Source organism: Emydura macquarii, unplaced genomic scaffold (assembly GCF_026122565.2).
Source record: "Emydura macquarii macquarii isolate MOO-44397 ecotype Brisbane River unplaced genomic scaffold, CSIRO-AGI_Emac_v2 contig_1253, whole genome shotgun sequence".
Classification (NCBI taxonomy): Eukaryota; Metazoa; Chordata; order Testudines; family Chelidae; genus Emydura; species Emydura macquarii.
In genome coordinates this window covers 95,392,000-95,416,522 of record NW_027131390.1, presented here as the reverse complement: position 1 = coordinate 95,416,522, position 24,523 = coordinate 95,392,000, and the positions used below count along the sequence as shown (strand labels likewise).

The 24,523-nt window shown below is 43.8% G+C and overlaps 1 protein-coding gene across 1 annotated transcript in view; it reads left to right on the top strand.

Annotated features, from left to right (window-relative positions):
- The window catches only part of MGAT5 (alpha-1,6-mannosylglycoprotein 6-beta-N-acetylglucosaminyltransferase), a 217,047-nt gene that overhangs the window by 82,981 nt on the left and 109,543 nt on the right, over window positions 1-24,523 (top strand). Inside the window, exon 3 of the mRNA XM_067549543.1 lies at window positions 1,055-1,222. Coding sequence (XP_067405644.1) covers window positions 1,055-1,222 — 168 coding nt within the window. The remainder of the gene's footprint in view (window positions 1-1,054; window positions 1,223-24,523) is intronic.

The following is a 24,523-nucleotide window of genomic DNA, read 5'->3' as shown; positions in this document are numbered from 1 at the left end:
TGGGATTTTTATATTCACTGGGAGCATCCCTTAGACTGTTCGTTTGACGGTACACAAATGTGAAGCTAGACCTCATTATGGGAGCATTTGAGTGTATTATAAGGACTTGAGTACCATGCTTTTCAATCAAGAGGAATAGTTTCCTTGCTTGCAAATAAAACATGTAAAGTAATTGATCCCGATGATTTACATAGCATTCAATGCTTAGTTTGACAAGTTCCAGCTGCTGCTTGCAGAGTTTGTGTAGCCAGTGTTACAAACTAGGAATCATTTATCACTTTTAACAATTTAATTTGTGTTGCAATAAGGATTCATATTTTGACTGTTTTTAAAACAAAAACGCACAAGTTCGTTTGCATACACAGGATAACGAAGTGGATACAAGCATGTGTATATTGCCCACCCTATTACCATAATATCTGAAGTGTGTGTGTGTAAACTACATGCATATATCACTATATAAGCAGGTGTACAAGACATACATTTACACATGCATTATGTGTGTGTATATACTTATGGATACACACATACACATAAGACACATATAAAGATATCCAGATATATAAATTCCCTTTGGTGATCTATTTCTTACAACATTCTTTACAAAATAGTTGTATGGATCTGTTCTGTGCCCAGAGGAGTTTATACTTAATTTGGACAAAATAGGAAAACAGTTCTTATAGAGGGTAATTGTTCATCAACAAGATTTTCTCTGAGTGCTAATATTAATTCCAGTCTTGTTTTTATGTCTTGATTAATTTCATTCTCCTCCGTGACAGTCACAAATGGTATCTGAGTTTTGTATGTAAATATTCATATGACGAGAGGAGCTCCCCGACAAAGATTTCTAAATACAATTTGGTTTCTCCCACAATTTTTAAGACCGTTGCTGTGGCTCAGAGGGGACCTGTAGTGGTGAAATGGTATCTGATCACAGCAAGGCTGCAGCTTCTCTTCTTCAATTCGATTGATACGAGGTGCCAGTGATGGGTGTCTGTTGCATCGATGTGGTATCCAGTGTGATGTTACATGGTTTGTTTTTCGTTTGTTATAGATCTGAAGAAAACTCTTGCAGTCTTACTGGATAATATCTTACAGCGTATTGGCAAGCTAGAGTCGAAGGTGGAGAACCTTGTAATTAATGGCACAGGAGCAAACTCTACCAACAATACTGCTACTGCTGCTCCCAGCTTAGGAGCAGTTGAAAAGCTCAATGTAGCAGGTAGGTCTGAAAACTCTTTAGAATTCCAACTACATTTTATTGTGTAAAAAAACAGTGATACTAATACCCTTGAACTGAAAGCACCACGTGTTCTGAGCTCTTCAGGAATAAGGTGGCAAAACTGATTAATTGCTTTTCATTTGGGGAAACCAAAAGTAAAAATCTGACGTGTGTGAGACCCGTTCGTACCTAGGGTAGCCACCTGAAAATGCCAAGGTCAGGGCAGGCTGTAAAAGGAGAGCAAATTCTTCCAGCACTGGTGGGTGACACTGAAATCAGACTTCTCAACCAGCCACAAACAGTGCTTCTGATTCCCCACACTGGTTATCAAGAAGCCAAAATAAAAATATACCCAGCCCCCTTTACTGCATTTCAGTCTCTGGCTCCCAATCAGCCATCAGCTCCAGTAAAGAGATCAGTTATTTAAAACTCTATGCTCTTTACCAGAAAGGTTCCCTCTGACCCCAAAGGGTCAGCCACAGTACCAAATCAATATAAGTTTGGATCATACCCAAAATACCACACTGCCAGCCAATCCTTTAGTAACTAAAACTAAAGGTTGATTATAAAAAGAAAGAAACAAACTTTAAGAGAAATGTTAAAGGATTAAAACAATCAGATACATACAGTTGACTTGAAAGTTCATATATATCAGGCTTCTAGTAGAATTGTGGAGTTTGCTGGCTTGTACAGTCCCTCTGGTGTACATCCAGTACCTGGATGGGTCTGTCCTTTGTTTCACTGCTTCAGTTCAGTTGCAGATGAGTTGATCCAGAGGTAGGCTGGAGACTGAAGACAAATGGATGGGGTGCAGCTGCCTTTTATGTCCTTTGGTCTTTTCCATGTTGCTTGTGGAAATTTACAGGAATAAGATGGAGTCCAGAGTCACATGAGTAAGTCCTGGTGACTCATCAGGTATATCCCTGGCTTCTCCCCATGGGCCCATTGTACCTATGAATTTCTTTAATGGGCCATTAAGTAGCTAGTGCTGCAGCCATCCTGTGTGGGGTGTCGCCCAGAAACAGCACAATTTGAAATACAGATATATCAACCATATCCATAACTTCCATTACACATATAACATATGAACATAAACATTATCATCTTACTTAGCACATTATAGCCTTTTTAACAGTACCTGATACGGCATATCTTATATGAATTATTATTATTTTGACATACTGATGTTAAATAATATAATAAATCCCCTTTCTCCCCCCCCAATCCAACCCGCGTGACAGTGTGTCATAAACAAATGTGAGCTAGCAGTCTCCTTTCAGCGGAGTGGAAACTTCTACATAGCAGATTTGTGAGTCTCTGTTGGAAGAGGTTTGTGAATTGGACTAGTTTGAATGCAACGATGCAGGCAAGGACTGAAGTCTAATAGGAGAGCTGAAATGGGGGTCTTGAAAGCCATGTCATTGGGTTTGAAACAGTTTTAACCCCTCATATCAGTTTAACACATTTAGGCTCAGGTTTGGGAGAGGGGGCAACACATTAACATTTTATCCCAGTCTTAAAAAGTTGGATGACTTGGTTTTGTGTGAATCTGTCCTTGTGCGTTTTGTCTCTCCTTTATCTTTAGCAGATTTTAATGGTGCAGCCAACACCAAGCCAAATATGCAACAAAGCAGACATTTTATAATTTTTAGTTACACCATGGCCTCAGCATCAACCAAGATGTAAGAATCTTCTTCCCTGTTGTGTCCAGTAGTTCCTGTAATTTGACAAGGAAACTATATACCGTGCAGCCCTGTTTGTTAGAATAGATAATCTTTATTTTAAATATGTGATAGCTTGAATAAAATGTCATTTGAAAAGTTCTCTTACTAATTTTATTTTTGGTGGATTGACTAATTTTTTGTTGACGTCACTGCCTCTTGGTGTATTTGAGGCATATAGTTCAGTGGCAGCAGAATACCTCTGGAACCTATGTATCCACATAGGGTTTTACTCTTTCAGCAGTCCTGCACTAAATGCTGCATGCACTTGACCCACCATTCAGAGATTGCTATCCACAGTTCCCTGTCTGCCTCTGGTGTCAGTGGGCCCAAACAGGTATCGAATGCTTTGTTAATTTGGAAGTTAGTGCTTCAGCCCCATGATCAGGTTTTCCAGTCCGGGGAGGGGATCATAGCGAGACAAAGCTGGTGAGTGAGGGGCGAGGGTGGGAAGGTGTTCCAGCAGCCTGAGGCCTTGTCTACACCGAGATTTTGTTCCAGTATAACTATTTTAGATAGGGGTGTGATTTTTGTACCCAAATTAAATGGTACAACACCTAGTGTGGACGGACTGGTTTCAGTTTAATGTCACCTTATATTGGTATAGTTTCTCCTTCCCTATGGTAATGGCTGTGATGATATAAGACACTTTTATACCAGTATAACTGCAGCCACACTAGGGGTTGTACTGCTTTAATTCAGCCAGTATAGTTTAAAGCAGTTTTCATGTGTAGCCAAGGCTTGAGTTGCGCTGCAGGCAAGGAGGGGAGGGACTGAGTAGTTGTGGGTATGCAGAGAACGAGTGCTCAGATACTATGGTAACATGAGCGTATAATACTTGGATAGATAATCAGGAAAGAAGAACTTAGGCTACGTCTGCATTACAGACCTTACAGTGGCACAGCTGTATCGCTGCAGCTGTGCTGCTGTAAGGTCTCCCATGGAGCTGTTCTATGCCGACAGGAGAGATCTCTCCCACCAGCATAATTAAACCACTCCCAACGAGTGGCAATAGCTGTATCAGTGGGAGATGCTCTCCTGCTGACACAACACTGTCCACACCAGAGCTTTTGTTGGTGAAACTTATGTCGGTCGGGGTGTGTTTTTTCACACCCCTGACAGACAAAAGTTTTACCTACAAAACTGCTAGTTGAGACAAAGCCATAGGATGGAGAAGAAGCTGAATGGGACTCTATTCATATTACTTTGTAGAGTGCCCTGGGAAATTTTGCCCAGCATATAACGATGGCTGTTTAAACATGACCCTATAGTCTTGGGTACAGTTAAATAATTTAGAAACTCGGGACTAAGTAAGCTTTGGTATGCTGACCAATGTAGCTCAGTAATGCTTAGTAGTATCAGTTTCTTCACTGTTATGAAATTAAATTTATAACCAAAAATAAGATACTGTAATGAGGCACTTTTAGGGGAATGTGGCACTTCCAAGGTTGCTAAATTGTAATGACCATCACTTGAGACACACTGCTATTACTCGGTAACACGCTGCCTCTTTTGTCTTACTGTTGAAGATAATTGTGTTTAGTGCGGCAGGTATAACAGTGCTGCAGTTATTCTGAGTGTTTACTTTTACATTATCAATTCCAAGGTTACTTAATCTTGCCTCTTATTAGATGCATGAATCAGAAGTTAAGATGTACTTTGCTCAAATTGGTACTTAAACATTTCTGACTTAATTGTTCTGCTTTTGGAGAAAAAACTGAAATAATAAAGACAAATCACCAGTCAAGATTTTATTCCTTAAAAGAGGCTTAAGTTTTACTGATTTTTCACACTTCACTTTTCAGTATTTGTTTTTATATTGCCTACTTAGGATGTTTATTATTTTATTCGAGCAGGGCTCTAAGCACCTTGGTGAGAGAAGATTTTTCACATAATTCCTTTTTTTCTTCATAACATCTTCCTAGAAGCAAGGAAAGAGTTCCCTATGGAGTGCCTTTGAGTAATTGGCAAGTAGGGACACCATCTTAAGTTGCTAATGGACTATGATATATACTTTGAGCTGTTCATTTTCTTGTTAGTGCACCAGCATTTCCAGTGCAAGAAATGACTAACAGATTCTTACCAAGGCAGTATCCAATACAGCATCCTTCTTTGGCAGGAGTCTCATATGACTTTCAGTGCTAACATGAGCTAAAAGCTTGTGCAAAGCTAGTGGAGGAACTGCACAGTTGTCATAAAGAGCCTTCTCCTTTAAATTTTATTTAAACACTATTCAGAGATTTTTAAAGCGAGGGAGGATCGCAATGGATCTAATCTGGCCAGCTACATAACACAAGCTATAAAATATAACTCAACAATTCCTACAGTGGATGGAGTTATTCTGCCCATTCTCTTCTGGATTTTGTCCCTTTCGCAGTTCTAGCATCTGGAGGCCCAATTTAAAATATTTGGATGTTTGTCAGCAGTCCTTCTATTCTAGCTTTCACAACTGCTACATACGCTGTATGTGTACAGCTGTTACCATGGTGAACTTCTTCTGTAGCAAAGAAAAGGACTTCAATCTCCCCGGGGCTGTCAGACTTTCCACTTGCATTGTCACTGAATTACCTTTTTAAATTTAAAAGTCTGAGCTAAATTTTGCAGTCTTCAGTAGGAACCTGGGGGCCTTTTGTTTAAGGGCCAAATCATTTGTCCTTCTGGTGCCTCCTTGAGTACTTCTGAATTCTCAGCTAGCCTGAGGACAATACAGAACAGGTGGGTGGAATAAGGTTGGATGAGGCTAAATCTCATGTTCTCTCTTCGAGTGATTGCTCATATGCATTCCAATTTAGGTGTGTGCACGCCCCATGCACAGATTCCCGGAACCTTTTTTCCTTAGCACACCCGCAGGGCTGGGCAGCGCCCCCTGGAGTGCCGCGCTCATCGCGATATATAGGGCGCTCCGGCCCCGCGGGTCCCTAGTTCCTTCTTTCCGCCTCTGATGGTTGCTGGAACTTCTGCCCCTTGCTATTGCAAGCAGCAGTCCTTAGCCTCTTCGCTCTAGAGCTCTAGATTTGTTAGTTAGTTAGTTTTGTTATTCAAAAACAGTTAATTGTAGATAGTTGACACTGTCACGTGCCCTTAAGGGCTTCTGCAGGAGCCATGCCGGGCTCCGCTGGTTTCAAGAGCTGTTCCATGTGCTCCAAGCAATTTGCAGCGAGTAATCCTCATGACTGCTGCCTCCGTTGTCTCGGAGAGCAGCACCGCAAAGAAAAATCCAGGATCTGCAAATCCTTCAAGCCCCGTACCCAAAAAGAAAGGGATGCAAGACTGAAGGTTCTGCTCATGGAGTCTGCGCTCCGTCCGGCCTCCAAGCCGTCGAGATCCCCGGCACCGAGTGGATGCTCACCGTCTGCACCGACATCGGCACCGAAGCCTTCGGTGCCGAAGAAGTCAAAGCGGTCCGGCATCGCCTCCATGGACTCCTCCCTGCAACCAGCGAAGCAGGTAGAAAGTCAGGAGACACCCAGCCACCTGCCGTGGAGGTCCCTCCGGCACCAGTGTCTCCTCATAGGGAGCCTCCCCCGACTCCTGGGGGTGGGGGAGTGCCCCTGCAAGGGCCATCGACGCCGGAGGCGTTCGTCGCGGCAAGGGCCCTCATGGCCCTGCCTACGCCTCCGTCCCCTCCTCGGCTGAGGGGTGCGGGACTAGCGTCTCGGGGCAAACCCGTGCTGGGTAGCCCCGGTGGGTGGAGGAAACAACGCTCCCAATCCTCACCCAGACAGCCACAGAGGGCGGAGAGTGCGTCCCCTCTGAGCTCTGACTCAGTCGTCGAGCGCCTCGGCACCGCGGCACCGGGGGCAGTCAAGAGGCAGGAAGAGCCGGCGCAGGAGTGTCAGCGCCGACTCTGACACCACCCACAGCTCGGGCTCGAGCTCTCTGGTGCGGGGGATGTCGCGGCACCACTCTCCTCGTGACACCCCGGCGGCACCGAGCAACGACGGCCTGGAAGCCCCCCTTGCCTCGGCATCAAGAGCAGTGGCACCGTCAATTCCGGCACCGACTGCGGTACAGACGATGCCGGGACCGATAACGACACCGGCTCCTACAGCGGCGTCACACGTCTCCCTGGCGTGGTCCACTCTGATGGGCCAGACCTCGGCACCTCCAGGGCTACCGGCACCGGGGTATTCGGCACCGCTGGATCCGCCGGTACTGACGTATTCGGCACCGCTGGCACTGACGTATTCGGCACTGGGGCTACTGGCACCGACGACTACGGCACCGACCGTCTCAGCACCGGGCTTCGTGGCACCGGGAAAACCAGCGCGCTCCCGTTCCGCTTCAACGGCACGCAGCCAAAGGAGCCGTCACTCCCAATCCCGTAGTGGGAAGCGCCACTACAAACGTTCGGGACGCAGACGCAGGAGGTCCACTAGTTCCTCCAGTCGGTCCTCCTCTAGAAGACACCGCAGGCGTTGGCACTGGTCCTCCTCTTCTTCCCAGAGCCGCTCCCTGCCGAAGGGTCGCAAGAGACGGTCTGGGGACTCAGGCCACAAAGGCCACTATGTGGACACCCAGCAGCTACCTATGCCAGGGTGGCCACAAGGGCCGTGGCAGTGGCCGTACTGGGGACCTTGGACCGCTCAGCCGGGACAGAGTGCTGAATCGCTCCACTGTGGGGTGGTGCAGCCCCCACCTCCCCCAACACAGCTGCCTCCACAAATCCCTTCTGATAGGGAGTCAGACCCGGAGGGGATGTCCAGGGACCATAAGGCGCTCTTTTTGATTTCTGGGTGCACCAAGACCTCCTTAAGTGGGTAGCCACCAACTTGGGGTTACCGCTTAAGGAGATGTCGGAGGAGGATGATCCCCTCTTTGGCCCTTCAGGGTCCTCAGGCCTCTCTTGCGTGGCCCTCCCCGTCCACGAGAGGGTAATGAAGATTGTCAAGGCCCTTTGGCAAACACCTTCCTCTTTCCCCCCAACATCGAAGGGAACAGAAAGGAAGTATTATGTGCTGAAGGAAAACTTTGAGTTCCTGTATAATCATCCCCTCCCAGGGACTTTAGTTGTGGATGCGGCAAACCAGAGGGATCTCCAGGGGAGTCAGGGGATAAAGAGGGAAAGAAATTAATCTCTTCAGCCGCAAAGTTTGTTCCACGGCCACTTTACAATTAAGGGTGGCAAGTCATCAGGCCCTCTTGGGGAAATACAATCAAAACATGTGGGTCTCGATGCAGCATCTGATCTCAGCGCTTCCCCCTGATCAAACTGCAGACCTGGCCACCTTGGGACAGGAGGGAGAGACAGTGGCCCAAGCAGCTCTGCAGTCTGCCAGCGATGCGGCGGATACCACAGGCAGGGCAAAGGCGTCCGCCATCGTCATGCGCTGCTGTTCCTGGCTGCAAGCATCGGGGTTGTCGGTAGAGGTCCAGCAAGCCATCCAGGACCTCCCCTTTGAAGGTTCCGGCCTCTTTTCGGAGAGGACGGATGACAAATTGCATGCCCTCAAAGACTCGAGGGCTACCCTGAGGTCCTTAGGGCTATACACCCCTCAGGTGTCGAGATGCCAGTCTCGCCCCCAGCCACAAAGGCAGCCACCTCCCCCGCCAAGACAAGCCCCTCGGGCCGCTCAGCAAAAGAGGGGGCGGGAGCACTTTAGAGGGCCTAACCGCCGTGAATGGCAGGGCTCTTCAGCGCGGGCGCAGCACTGTGGCAAAACCGGAAGTGACAACAGTAATAAACGCTTTTGACAGCGACTATGAGGGTGGCGCTCTTCCTTTTCCCTGGGAGCCTGACCGACCCTTTGAAAGCAGGCTTCGGCCTTATTATCATGCTTGGGAAGCAATCACTACGGACCGTTGGGACCTGAGGGTGGTTCTCAGGGGTTATGCCCTCCAGCTCACTTCTTTTCCCCCGGACGCCCCTCCCACCCTGTCCCCTATCAGGGACCCTGCACATAAGCAACTCCTCATACAGGAAATCCACTCACTCCTGAGCCTCGGTGCGATTGAGGAGGTTCCGGGGATGGAAAGAGGAAGGGGATTTTACTCTAGATACTTCCTGATCCCCAAGGCCAAGGGCGGCCTGAGACTGATCCTGGACCTCCGCCGTCTGAATAGATATATCAGACATATCAAGTTCCGTATGGTTTCCCTAGCCTCCATAATTCCGGCCTTAGATCCAGGGGACTGATACGCTGCCCTCGATTTTAAAGGATGCCTACTTTCACATCTCCATTTTACCAGGGCATAGGAGATTCCTGAGATTCATGATAGAGGGAGGCCACTACCAATTTGCGGCCCTCCCATTTGGCCTGTCCTCAGCCCCGAGGGTCTTCACCAAGTGTATGGCCGAAGAGGTGGCCTACTTGCGCCGTAAGGGGGTTCAGATCTTCCCCTACCTGGATGTCTGGCTCATCAAGGGCAGATCCAGGAATCACGTGTGAAACAGCCTGGAGCTGGCTTGCGCCACGTGCGCCAGACTGGGGCTTCTCATCAATGAGCAAAAGTCCACGCTCGCCCCGGTGCAGCGCATTGACTTTATAGGGGCTAGCCTGGACGCCATACAGGCCAGAGCCTTCCTGCCACGACCGCGTTTCGAGGCAATGTGGGATCCATTATCGCAGAGCTGCATAGGTTCCCCATGACGACAGCCAGGCACTGCCTACAGCTGTTGGGACATATGGCAGCCTCTACCTACGTGGTGAGGCTGGCTCAGCTCAAGCTAAGGCCCTTACAGGCGTGGTTAGCTTCGGTCTATGTACCCTCCAGACATTTACAGACCAAGGTGGTCACAATTCCCCCACAGGTGCTGTCCTCCCTCTGTTGGTGGACGAACCCGAGGGAGGTGCTCAAGGGAGTCCTGTTCAGAGACCTGGCTCCGTCCGTGACCCTTATCACGGATGCCTTGGATGTGGGATGGGGAGCCCACATCAGCATCAACCTGGGCACCCAAGGGTTATGGTCACCGATGGAGAGAGCTCTACACAACAATGTTTGCGAGCTCAGGGCGGTCCGTTTGGCCTGCAAAACCTTCCTCAGATTCCTGAGGGGCAGGGGGGTACGAGTCCTCACAGACAATACTGCAGCCATGTTCTATATGAACAGGCAGGGGGGAGCGCGTTCTTCGGCCTTGTGCCAGGCCGCACGTCTATGGGAATTCGCAGTGAGGCACGACTTTCACTTATTTGCCTATCACCTCCGGGGAACAGAAACGACGAGGCGGACCGCCTCTGCCGGTCGTTCTCACACAGACACGAGTGGTCGCTACACCAGGAGGTAGCAGCTTCAATCTTCCGAGTGTGGGGTGTTCCCCAAATGGACCTGTTCGCGTCATCTTGGAACAGGAAGTGCCCGAAATACTGCTCACTCCGAGGTCACGAGCCGGGCTCCCTGTCTGACGCGTTCCTAGTAGAATGGGGAGGGAGGCCTGGTGTATGCATTTCCCCCCATTCTGCTCCTCCCTCAAGTCCTTCTCAAGATCAAGAGGGACAGGGCAAATATCATCCTGATTGCCACGAGACAGCACTGGTACAGTACGCTGCTCGACCTATCTCGCCACACCAATTACGCTCCCCAGGCGATACGACCTGCTGTCCCAGGACCAGGGGCGCCTGCTGCACCCGGACCTGGATTTCCTCCATCTGACAGCATGGAGACTCTCTGGCTGACAGAGGGAGAAAGAGCCTGCTGTTTGCAGGTTCAGCAGATTCTGTTGGGAAGCAGGAAACCTTCCACACAGGTTACATACCGGGCTAAGTGGAGGCGTTTTATGGGTTGGGTGGAGGCCAAGGGTATCACGCCAACCTGCTCGCCAATACAGGTGATTCTGGAATACCTCCTGCATCTTAAACTCCAAGGCCTAGCTTTGGCCTCCCTGAAGGTACACCTGGCGGCCATCTCAGCTTTTCACCAGCCGATGGAAGGGCGGTCACTGTTCTCCCACCCCATGTCGGTCAGATTCATGAAAGGGGTGGAGAGGGTGTTTCCACAGGTTCGGGACCCAATCCCCCCCTGGGATTTAAACCTGGTCCTCACCATGTTGACAGGACCCCCCTTTGAACCCATGGCTACATGCTCCCTGCTACTCCTCTCTTGGAAGGTAGCATTCCTGGTGGCCATCACTTCGGCCAGGAGGGTCGCTGAGATAAGAGCATTAACTTCGGACCCCCCCTATACTGTCTTTTACAAGGATAAGGTCAGGATGAGGCCCCACCCGGCCTTCCTTCCCAAGGTAGTCTCCCAATTCCACTGTAACCAAGACATTTTCCTCCCTGTATTTTCCCCAAAACTGCATGGTTCGGAAGAGGAATGGAGATGGCATTTGCTGGATGTCAGGCGGGCCCTGGCACACTACGTGGAGAGAACCAGACCCTTCCGTAAATTGACACAGCTGTTCCTAGCAGTGGCAGACCGGATGAAGGGCTCTCCCATCTCCACCCAGCGAATCTCTTCTTGGATCACGTCATGTATTAAGGCATGTTACGAGCAAGCGAAAGTGCCACTGCCAGGAACGGTAACGGCACATTCGACCAGGGCTCAGGCCTCATCGGCAGCCTTCCTAGAGAATGTGCCACTGCAGGACATCTGCAGGGCAGCCACCTGGTCATCAGTTCACACTTTCACGACCCACTACGCCATTGTTCAACAGGCGAGAGGAGACGCAGCGGTTGGCAGAGCCGTGCTGAGTAGAGCTGCTCGTCAGTGACTCCTACCCGCCTCCAAGGGTATGGCTACTCAATCACCTAAATTGGAATGCATATGAGCAATCACTCGAAGAGAGAAAACAGGGTTACTTACCAGTAACTGTTGTTCTTTGAGATGTGTTGCTCATATCCATTCCAAACCCGCCCCCCGTCCCCGCTGTTGGAGTTGGCAGAAAGAAGGGACTGGGGACCCACGGGGCCGGAGCGCCCTATATACAGCGACATGAGCGCGGCACTCCAGGGGGCGCCGCCCGGCCTTGCGGGTGTGCTAAGGTAAAAAGGTTCTGGGAATCTGTGCACGGGGCACGCACACACCTAAATTGGAATGGATATGAGCAACACATCTCGAAGAATAACAGTTACTGGTAAGTAACCCTGTTTCCTTGCATGTTAAGAGGTCTACTGCCATCCATTTCAAGCTAGAAAAGAGGAAATCCACATCTCACAGGGTGGTTAGGTTGAATGTGAGGAATAGGGTAGTTTTCTTTTGTTTTTTACCATAAGTACTAGTTCGTCCTTCCAGAAGACAGTTCCCTAGCTGTAGTGAAGTTTGGAAGCCATCCAAATGTACAATAACACTCTGATAAAATAAACTGGTGCTTTGTTGGGAGAATGGTTTATCCTCCATTAAGTCAACATCATGATTACAGTATCAACCAGAGCTTTAATCTTATCTATAATGTTTCAGCCTTATTTGTTTTAAGTCTTGCACCTGTTTTAAGAGAAATGGGTAAACTTGAATTTATCTTGTTATAGAGCAAAACATATTGTTTCTTAGGGATTTGTTCATTTTTCTAATAATGCATATGTGCCTGTCATGAACTCCAAAAATAAAGGTATTTCCATTGCTTTCTTTGTAATACATTATCTATGGAAACCATTTTTGTTATTCAACTATTTCCCTGCTGGGTAATTACCAGAAAGCAAACACATGAAGTTTACCGTTTTTCTGTTTTATCCACTACAATATCTCAGTGACAGCTTTGGACAAACAGTTCATGCAATCCTGCTGTTAGAGTAATTAACAAGAACGATAGTAATTTCAACACTTTCAGTCTAGACTATTATAGGTATCTCTTGAGACCATATCACCACAATATCTAATTTTTTATTAATGTTGTTTTTCAGATTCTATTTAATATATTATTTTGACGCTGCTTTTGAGCTCTTGAGGTAGTTTTAATTTTATCAGACTGAAACACCTAAAATTCCAAAAATAGTTATAAAATGCTGAATTCACTTTTTAAATTATGAGCAATGCAAAAAGTCTGCCTTCGCTGGTGTGCTGTGCAGTGATACCCACTTCTTACAAATTTATTGCTTCCATTCTTATGGAGCAGTCTATCACAGCAAATTAGGGCCTTAGTCATGAAATCTGACCCATGTAGATTAATTCTCCTGTGCAGTGTGTCATTGAAGTCAGTGGAGCTCCATGCAGGCGTAAGGTCCACTCACAAAGGAGGCTACAACATGTACAATTGGCATCTGTTCTTTAATCTGTAATATGTAGCAGAGAATCTAAGCATGCTGGGAGCTGTATTACTGTATCTTTTCAGTCAAACTGTAGGTCTGTTTTACTGATTTTTGTATATTGAGATTAATGTGTACAGTTGTGATACCTGAACAAATATAGTAGTGATTAAATATTTTTGGTTAAAAATTATAACTTCTTTCCACTTATTTGATGTATTTAATTTACCCTTCTGCATTGGCACTTGAATATGAGTGATGATCACAAGGAGAAAAAGCCAGTATGCTTTATAAAACTTAATTTTAAAATGGTATCACATAATATGGAAAATTCATTCATGCCATGTGAAGGTGTGGGTTTTTTGTGGTTTTTTTCAGTGGTGTGTGTGTCTGTATTAACTATTTAGGGAACACTTTTTAAAAAAATGTAATTCTATGATTTCCCCTTTCTATGAATTGCTGAATGCCAAAATGAAACATTAAAATACTGCATAAATACATGCCATTTGAGAACACAAGTATAGAAGCTTTTATTTTAAAATACAAATACTGATTCTTCATTAAATACATAGATAGACAAAGGGATTATGAGTACAGAAAAGAATCATATCCATATGGTATACGTAAATGATCACGTAATACAAGAAAGGTGGACTAACCCCAATGGTCAAGCCAGTGAAGTTAATCTCCTTTTGTGAAGCTTTCCATCTGTATGGTTTGTCTTTTAGTAATGAACACTTGCATTGACTAAACTTGTGGATTTCAGAACTCTCCTCGGTTTATATCAGATTAAGGACATTGACAATTGGAATAGAGAAAGTGAATGTATCTCATATTTGCTGAAGGTTTTTAACTGCACTTCTGTTTGCCTTGTCAGATATAGACAGCTAAATTACCTAGTATAAAAATGAAATGTTTCACATAATTCATGTGGGCAAACTTTTCCGAAATAAATGTTTACAGTATACCTAGGTTTATCTGTACAGCCATACAGAATTACTGAGAATACATCTGAGAAATGGTTGCAGCATAATGAATGATAACTTAACATGCCAATTTGTTAATTTTAAAAATATTTTCAAGCTTCATGAGATTGGAAAGCTAGCAGGAAAGAATAGATGCCCTAGAAGGATTTGTTCAATAGACATCTTGATAATAAAACATCAGTTGACTCAGTGCTGTTGTCCCCTATAAAAGATAATTAAAATTATTTCAAGCTGATAGATCCTTGGACAACCTCTTAAAATCGCCTTCCAATTAACATTCTCTCTGGCTCCTGTGCTTCCTTCTGTGGCTAGTTAAGATTAATATCTTCTCTAATCACTCAGGTGTTCATCAGTGATACCCATCTTACCTTTTCTACATTGCACTAGTAAAATGCATATGATTTTTGCCATGCCTTGAGGACACAACAAATTTCTGAACTTTCTGAATCCAGTCCAGAGGGGGAGAGCACAATCAGATTGTGTGAAATATTAGATAACATGAGCGGTGAAGTTAGAAGACCTGTCTCTGGACTTCCCCAAAGTTATAGGGTATTCAGAATTTTGAGTTTGGGGCCAGGCTGTTCTCTCTTCAAACTCTATTATTAAGTAATGGATTATATGGTCAGATGGAAGGGGCTATGGGTTTCTGGTCATAGTAACAAAGGAAGCACTGGCAGAGGGATTCTTAAACAATTCTTGGCTGATGGAAATTAGTGGGGGTGAAGATAGCTCCATTACTAATGAGAATTGTTAATGCCTGCTTGAAGGGGAGCAAGTTGCTGGAGGTATTTAAATATGTTGTAACCCAGTCCTTGCCTCAGAAATGACCGCATGACAATACTCACCAGTTACCCTTTTCCCCTTCTTGTGGCGAGATATTGAGAAACTGGTGGCAGGTTGACTTCAGTGTTTTCTGGCTCCTCTGACTTCTTGGACCCCTCCATCTCTGCTGGGTTTCAAACATGGTATAGCTGTTACCTGTCAGTCCTATGTTCTTGGGGAATCAGGGCATAGTACACAGCCTGTCTAACTCACCAAGGCAACCGAGCCTCTGTTTGAACCAAAAACTGATCAGAAGAAAGACTTACAAAAAGCAATGAAAAGGCAATGGGAGACGCACCTAAACTTCTCCGGACAAGGGTAACAAGATTAAGGAAACTTTCCTAGCCTCACTTGCATCAAAGATGGAACAAGGAGGCATCTCCATTAGCATACAGAATTGAGACAAAGATTCCAAGGCATGGACCGCTCTGAAGTCTGGGACCAGAGAAGCAGGGAAGCACTGCATGATGGGGGAATCTCTGATCCCAATGTTAATGAACCCCACGCTTGCACACCCCCAGCTCAGCAGTTATCAGACCAATTCTAGTAATGAATCCTTTACTGGCATCCAAATACTGAATCTGCCTAGTTGCATTGTGAGCTCCCTCAAAGAAATACTGCCCATAGCCAGGAATGATCAGTTCCTATTGTCCAGCCTAAACAAAACAACTCTGGTAGACTCTCTTAAGTCATTGTTTACCCATAAACAAATCTCCCTTGAACTATTGTTTCTTCCCTACAAAAACCCCTACCCAAGCTCAAAACTCTGTTCTGATGCCTGGATCCAAAAGCTGCACCCTCGTTTCAAGGCTATAAATTCCTCAACAGTGGGTCACAATCTTGACTGTGACTGGATTAATCTGTTTTAATTCCCACTTAATAGCAATGGCTAGACATTCGTCCTTCCTTCAGGGGTTCAAAAGATTGCATCCTTACCTCTGAGATGCAGACACCACCATGTTTGTTTGTTTGTTTGCCTTCATCTTCTGTAGGTTGGACTGCTATAATGTGTTGTACCTGGGTGTGCCTTTGAAACCCACATGTGGTCTTTGGCTAGTGCAGAAGACAGCAAAACACATTTTAGCTATGGTAGCCTGACAAGACTATATTACATTTGGATGCTGGCCTCTGCATTTTTGCCCTTTTGGTAGTGGATTGTGAGCCAGGCTAACAACCTGTCCTTGTCAAAATGCTTTATTATGGAAACAACTCAGAGATTAAACGAGTCTATCAAAATTTGCTAATAACATCAACTGATAGTCAATCTGCAAATCCTCGACACTCTAATGATTGAGAATACAAGGAAGTTCTTCATCTGAACCTTAATTGTGAAGGTACCCTGTTTAAAACAAGAATTGGATGTTGGAATGTTAGATCACTTTAGAGCACAGATAATCTGTATCAGTCTACTAGAAAAATAAAATCTTTGGTTGAAGTATACATTTCCACACAAGGAAAGATGTGAACTGACATGGAGATCAAATCATGGCTTCACCCAGAAACAGGTTGATCATGTTGCCATTAGTAGAAACTTGAGAAGATAACCTTTGGATTCCAGGATGTATACAAGTGCTTATGTCTCATTTTCCTTTATCTTGTTGTTGGGACAATCAAAATAAAACTGAAGAAGATAACATCATGAAAGCCATAGGGTATGTATGATACTACAAAGTTAATAGATCCATCAGTGAAGATGCATTTCAAGCTGCAACTTAGCAGTAGATCTGAAGAGTTAGACACTGATGGATGACACAGGAGAACAACTGAGAGACAAGGTGGGTGAGGAAATACTTTTTTTTGGACCAACATCTGTTGGTGAGAGAGACAAAGTGACACAGAGCTCTTCTTGTCTAAAAGCTTGTCTCTCTCACCAACAGAAGTTGGTCCAATAAAAAACACTATCTCGCCCACCTTTCTCTCTAATATCATGGAACCAACATGGCTACAACATTTCATAGCAGAGCAATGGCAATTTTTCTAAGAAGCAGGTGTGGATGCAGCCAGGATTACAGTGGGAATGAGATAAGAAGGAATAATGGCTCTAACCAAATACACGGAGGCTTGTTGAAGAGAGGAAAGAATTATAGAAGAAAAGTCAACAAAAATGGGAGAACAGTAAAAGCGCTATTCTTCAGTAAGAATATGCAGACAAAGGCAAGGAAGTTAAAAGATTGACTAGAAGAGAAAAGAGAGTGGGTGGAAAATAAAACAAGAGAAGCTGAGGTGGTGGGTAAGAGAGAGTGGGGATTCTAAAAAGCTTTTTCTAGTAACTAAACAACTGATGTGAAATTGTGAAGTCTTGCGGGTGGTACAATTTTAACCACAGAGGAAGGACAGAGAGCTCAGTTGAATGGAACATTTCAAGGCTGTGCTTAACAAACTAGAACCATTAACACATTGAGCAATGTGAAGAAATAGCAGACTTATCTATACCATTAAAAGCCTTTTGAGACAGTAACTGAGGCCATAAACCCACGGAAGAGTGGTAATGCACTAGCCTATGATATTATAGATGCTGAAATGTTAAAAGCTTGGGGGATGTGATTGTGCATGAGCAGGTTGTACAGAATGGTTGGGAAAAGGAGATATCTGCCAAAAACTGAAGAAGTTATTTGCAAAATCCCTTGAAAGGGGGGACTAGCTTATTTGTGATAATTGGAGAGGGGTGACATTGCTATCTATACCTGGAAAAGTGTCCTGAATTATTTTGAATAGGATGAAAGCTGCTTTTGATAAAATACTCAAGGAAAAACAGGCTGGATTTCAATCAAGTAGCTTGTGTTCAGACCAGAGTTTCCCTTAGGAATACTTATTAAGAGAAGCTTAGAATACCAGAAGAAGATGGTTTTTAAATTTCTTGATTTTTACAAAAGCATTTGATAATATCCACAAAGATGTTCTTGGGAAGATCTTGAGACACTATGAAATTCCAGCAAAGATTGTTAATTTGATAAAGCTGTGCATGACAAGTTTGCATGTGCTGCTTCCGAACAGAGTGAAGGCATGGAATAGTTTGATTGTTATGTGGTGTTTAAAGCAAGCTTGCGTGCTATCCCCACTTCTCTTCTGCATTGTCATAGATCTTGGTGAGAAGAGGGGCGGCTGCTGCTGAGGATGTTGGTATTTTTTGCACTAGAGCTAAACTGCAAGTTTAAGTTTGCAGATGATATAGTCAAATGGGGTGCCAGCTTGGATGGAATGAAAAGACTCTTCATGAGCAAACAAGCAGAAGTGGCTAAAGCAGGACTTTGTATGCAGAAGACTAAGCTCTTGGAGATAGGAACGAATGCTATTGATGCTGGCAGATGTCTGATTGATGGAGAAAAGTATGCAAGCATTGATGACTTGTCTATATTGGAAATACAGTATCTGCAAATGGCCAGCTTAATAAGGAAGTGAAGGGAGGAATCGGCAAAGCAAGTGGATTGTTTTCCTGGTTGTTTGCCAAACATCTAAGAAGATACATCTACAATCTGATTTTAGATTGTAGATGTATAATGGTATACTACTGTACGCCTTACACATGTGGCAGATAGTGGAAATACACAACAGGATGGTGAAGCTGAATGCACTCCACCAGCATTGTTTATGAAGAATCTTAGGAATTCATTGAAGAGATTGTGTAACCAGTGTGGAAGTGTTGCACTGCACAGGTCAACAGACAGCAATTTTAGACAGCTATGGTGGTATGAACATGCCCTCGGGCTACCAATGGCAAAAGCACAAGGTACATCTTAGATTGGATCTCATCTGGAGGAAAGAGAAGGCATGAAGGATGAAGAATAACCTATTGCAGGACAGAAAGGATGCTGTCGTCATGGATGTGGTCAAATATCTTGCTCTGAACAGACAGCAGTGGGGAAACATAAGTTGCCCCATGTGCCACCAGAAGATTGTAGGGCTAAAGCTAAGAACTGCAATTTTCTTCAGTTCAGGGTGCTGTTGCTTATTCTCTCTAAAGTCCTAAATGATCTAAGATACAGGTGTCTCAAAGACTGCCTCTTTTCCCCATGTGCCATCAGAGCAGTTGTGATTCATAGCAGTGGTTCTTCCCTCTGTTCTCAGAGTTGGGAGTGACAGGACCTGAGGAAAGATCTGGTTCTGGAATTTGCTTCTGATGAAAATACTCACCACTGTTCGGTCACATTGGAAGTCACCTATTTAGTCTAGTCCCTCCATTCCTGAGTGGAAATTATGATTCTTCATAGAAGCTGGTCTCTAGTTCATAATCCACTAATTCTTGGGTGAAGTCTCATTGATAGGTTAGGGAGCACCATTATGATCCTGCTTTGAGGAAAACATCTTTAATTTAAAAATTTAAATGTAGTAAAGGTGCTGTGGTAAAGCGCACCTTACAAATGTAAGAATGTGCAGCACTGATCAGGGCAGACAGATGAGGGCTTGGTAATATACCAATTCTTTTAGGTTGTTTGAGAGTGTAAATTTGGGACGAGGGCTCCACTCCTAAAAAACCTAAATTAAGAAGGTGAGATATATTTGAAACGATTACAAAGCAGAACAGTTTCTGGAATCACATGCTTTGCCATGGATAATCAATAATGATTTGCTTTGGTAGACCTTGGTACCCTTCTGGAAAGAATAAGTGAAACATTTTTTTCAGAATAATCAGCATTCTCTCTTGGTCTTGGAGAAGCATCATCTTACACAAACATGGGAATTGTATTTGGTTAAAATGTTCCCCTCTGTGCTCCTTTTATGGGCTCAGTACTACAAGCTACTTCAGGTGCCACCAAGCAATAATTTCATTAGGCTGATAGGATCCAGATACCTCCAAGATTCATCCTAATCCTCGAGTAAGTAACTCTTTTCTTTTTAAAAACAGCGAGAGTCCTGTAGCGCTTTAAAGACTAACAAATTTAATTTATGCAGGCATAAGTTTTTGTGGGCTGAAACCTACTTGGTCAGATGTAAGGAATAGAAATCAGATAGGAGGTATATATACATCCATGGGTAAGGAACAACAATGGGGAAGGTAGGTATAAGCAAAGTCCGTTCAGTTAGAGTAGTTGAGGCCTATTCACAACCATTGATTAGGAGGTGAGAATGTGTGAGCAGTGACAATTACTTCTTGTAATGAGAGAACCATTCCAAGTCCCTATTTAGACCCAATTTGATTGTGTCAAGTTTGCAGATGAGTTCCAGCTCTGCAGTTTCTCTTTGAAGTCTGTTTTTGAAGTTTTTTTTGTAGAAGCATGGCAACTTTCAAGTCAGCTACAGAATGTCCTGGGAGATTGAAGTGCTCTCCGACTGGTTTATGGATGTTGCCATTTTTTATGTCTGATTTGTGTCCATTTATTCTACAATACAAATAAAGGATGGTCACATTAATACCACCCTATGCTGAAAACCAGCTGACCGCAATACATATCTTCATGCCTTCAGCTTCCACCCTGGACACATTACATGATCCATTGTCCAAAGCCAAGCCTTAAGATACAACCGGATTTGCTCCGATCCCTCAGACAGAGACAAACACCTACAGGATCTCCATAAAACCATTCTTAAAACTACAATACCCAGCTGGAGAGGTGAAGAAATAAATTGACAGAGCCAGACGGGTACCCAGAAGTCACCTACTACAGGACAGACCCAACAAAGAAAACAACAGAACACCACTGGCCATCACCTACAGCCCCCAGCTAAAATCTCTCCAGCACATCATTAAGGATCCACAACCTGTCCTAGCAGATGATCCTTCACTCACTCAAGTTGTGGGATGCAGACCTATTCTTGCTTACAGACAGTCCTGCCCCCCCCCCCCCCCCCCCCAAAATGAATTTAATAGGTATTAGCCATTTATGCAGTAAACATAACACATTTGCTCAGATCCCTAAATGGAAGAAATACTGACCCAAGTTTTACCTTGGGGGTAGCAATAAGAACAGACCAGAGTATGAGAATAAAAGAGAAGTGGTGTTCTGCACTTCAAAGGGCAATCATGATAGGGTACCTAAATATAAGTGATAACTGTTTCACTGGACCTCTGTGAACATAGCTTTTCTTTAGACTGTTTGTGTAAGCAGGAAAGGTAGGGAATTTAAACTGCAGCAGCATTTTCATCCATTCTTAGCCTAGAGTGCTACTCCCTTTGAGTGAAATCTTCTGTCCCTGTCCAGTCACAAAGATAGCTCATTAGGCAGCTTGATCTTTTCTAACAACCATATTTTTGTAATATCTTGCTGACACAAATTCATACTAGTTTTATGAGACACTCCCGTTAGGCCTTTGCAATAAAGTATCTCAGACTGAAGCTATAAATTCTCTTCCTGCTTTATCCACTTTCTTTGGTAGGGAATTAATGTTTAAAAATATTGTTTACTGTTGCAGTATGTCCTTTAGGCAACTGTGGCCTGGCATTTAAAGAGACATGGTAGGTGAGGTAATACATTTTATTAGACCAACTTCTGTTGGTGAGAGACACAATCTTTTGAGCTTCGAAAGCTTTCTTCTTCAGGTCTGGGAAAGAGTGTCACTGCTAATAAATTCAGGGTGGAACAGATTGTTTAGCATAAGTAGTTGACACATGTCAAGGGACCATTCAAAGTGAAGTGGCCTGTTAACACCGCTCCAGTCATAGGGAGGAGAAAAAGCAGCTGTGGGGGGGGAGGATGTTGTTAGTGGGTTACAGATTATAATAAACCATAAATTAAGTTTCTCCATTCAGTCTATGATTTTTAGTGTCTAGTTAAAAGTTATGAATTTAAGCTCCTAGGCTTGTCTTTTGAAAGTGTTGTGCACATTTCCTTTGGGGATGAGAACTGATAGTTCATATATAGAGAGAGTGATTGCTTTGTGAAAAGCATTCACCCACAGGTGATACGATGTTTTAGTCTTTTACCATTTTCCTCTATGAGTTCATTTGAGAACGTAGTTATTGTCTGGTTTTATCCACATAGTTTCAGTTGGGGCATTTTGTGCAGTGGATGAGGTACACCACATGTGATAGGCATGTGTAGGACTCATGGAACTTGAAAAGGTTTGTTGTGGGGGGTGTTGAACATTGTGTAGTGGAGATAAGTCTCAGGTTTAGTGTCTGTTCTGGCACGATCTGGTGCCACTTTGAGTTGATGTGTCCCGGTCTGTGAGGAGATTGCTTCTGATGATGAGCTTGGAGAGATTGGGGGGTTGTTTTGAAGGCCAGAAGAAGGGATTCAGGAAAGATTTCTTTCAGGTCGGGATCCCGTTGAGTATGAGTTGTAGTTGTTCAATGCCTCATATGGATTTCAGTATGGGGTGGTAGGTGACAATTGGAAGGGCTTTTATTTCTGTATTAAAGCAGGTTCTCCAGGGGTATTTGGGTGTCCCATTCCATAATGCAATCTATTTCTCTGCTGGTGTGTCCTTGTTTGGTGAAGGTGGCTTTGTTTGTTAAAGTATATATTCCGGACTTTCTCCTTGAAGCATATTCTGTGGTATCTGAGTGCCTGACTGCAGATAACAGATTTCTTGGTCCTTTGGAGTGGTTACTGGATCTATGAAGCAGGGTGGATTGATTTAAATCAAGACTATTTAAATCACCAAGAGAAAATCATTGATTTAAATAAAATTTCCCACTGGTACTTCTTCACATATTTCTTAAACAATGGTGCAAATCTGATCACTAAAACATGTTAATTTACAACTCAATACAGCATTTTACAACTTCTAAGAGTATACTTTGTGTAATTTTTTAGATAACTTGATTTTTATTAATTTAGGAAATAGTACATAATACTCATTACCTGTGTCAAGCTGCAGATGCAGCAGCAGTACATTAGGAATGGTAAGAACTAAATCACACACACAAACACAATAATACCTATATTTTATTAAACTAATTCTTAAATGTTACATAAATGTTTCACATTTGCAATTGCAGCAGTCTCCTGAGTTGCCAGCTGACGGCTGTCCTTACATTTTTTTTTTTTTTTATTTTCAAATTTTATTAACTCTAACAGACAAGTCATCACAACACTAAATGTACGCTGTCCTTAAAACTTCTATAACTAGCTCTGATCTTCCCCACTCCCACTGTCATTTTTATTCATAGACTGAAACAGAAATACAAGTTTTCCTGCTTTTTCAAATCCCAGTCGATTTCTTAGCTTTGAGTGAATAATACCAGACTCCAAAAATATTCTCTCTGTGCCTGCAGAGGAAGCTACTGCTGTGAAAAGTTGGCTTAGCAATTGAAGGAACTCTGCTTCAAGGTGCCTGGCTAATGATTTCCACCAGTTCAGGGGAGTGACTTTGTTCAAAACATCATCAGTAAACACGTACTGTTTAAATGGTTCTGCTCCAACCCTGACATTTATTATGACTGGCATAACTGAGGAGTGATTTTGAAATGCCCATGCCATGGCAGCAGCATCTTCTTCAGAAGTTAGCCATCTACCTTAATATGTGGGGTCGAGAACGTTCGCAAGAAAATGAGATTGAGTTAGTGCTTGATCCATTCACTTCTTTATTGCTTGCAGTTTAACTTTCTGGTGAGGTATTTCTTTCTTCAATGTCTCTTGAATTGCCTTCCAAATTTCAACAGCATCAGCAATGCAGCAACAATTTCTCTGAAGTTTAAGGCTATGGATATAGGCTTCAGTATACTGAGCATATCCTCTACCTTCCTCTTTAATCCAATGTTAGATACATTGGATGAGATACTTCCATCTATTTTATCATGGTTTTCTTCACAAAGTTTTATCAGACTAGGCCAGTTCTTATAAATTGTTCAAAACAATTAACCACAGAATTCCATCGAACATCTTGAGGGAGGATTACTTTGGATCCTCCTACTCTCTCCAGTGAAGCTGAAGCAAAATGGTTGTTACAGAAGTATTCTGCGACTTCAACAACATTTTCTTTTATTCCTGGAGAAGATGTATTTAAGTCTTTGGCTAAAAGATCCATTAAATAGGCACTGCAGCCATATGTTATTAAGGAGCATCCTTCCATTTCTTCTAAGTATCTTCTGCATTGTCTGTGACAAAACTGCACACATGACAGTTGCATTTTTGTTCACAGTTTATTACTACTTTCACTGCCACTTCTTTTAAATAGAAGTTTTAAATATTTTTTAAATATCTTTTATATGTTCTGTTGTGCGGGCATTTCCCAAAGTATCTATTGTTTCTGAAAGATATGAAACCCCATCTTCTGTTGTCACACAGGCACATATTACTGGATCATTGTGTACATTGCTCCATCCGTCAAGGCTTAAACTGGCAAACTTCCCTTCAGTATTTCTTGCACACTGTTCAAGTTCCTTCATATACACTGTATCTAGCAACCTTCCACCAATGTCTGCTCTACCAGGTGGAGTGTAGCCTGGTCGTAAGGACTCGACCATGTCAATGAAGTGTTTGTTGTTAACAATGCAAAAAGGAGAATTTGTGGCATAAATGGAAATGAGGTTGCCTGGGGAAAACTAAATTATGCTGAAGTAAAATAGGGAATAGACTTATGGCATCACCATTATGGTCTGGCCATGATGTTCCAAAATAAGGGGCATGTATTAATGTAATATAAAATAAGAAAATTACGCCAGTGGGAGCTGGTGGCAACTCTAGATTTCTCTTACTGCAGCTTTCTGTACTGTATAGTTGGGTGATAGATTCTAAACCTAGTTAACTAATTAAACAAGCCATAAGGATTAGC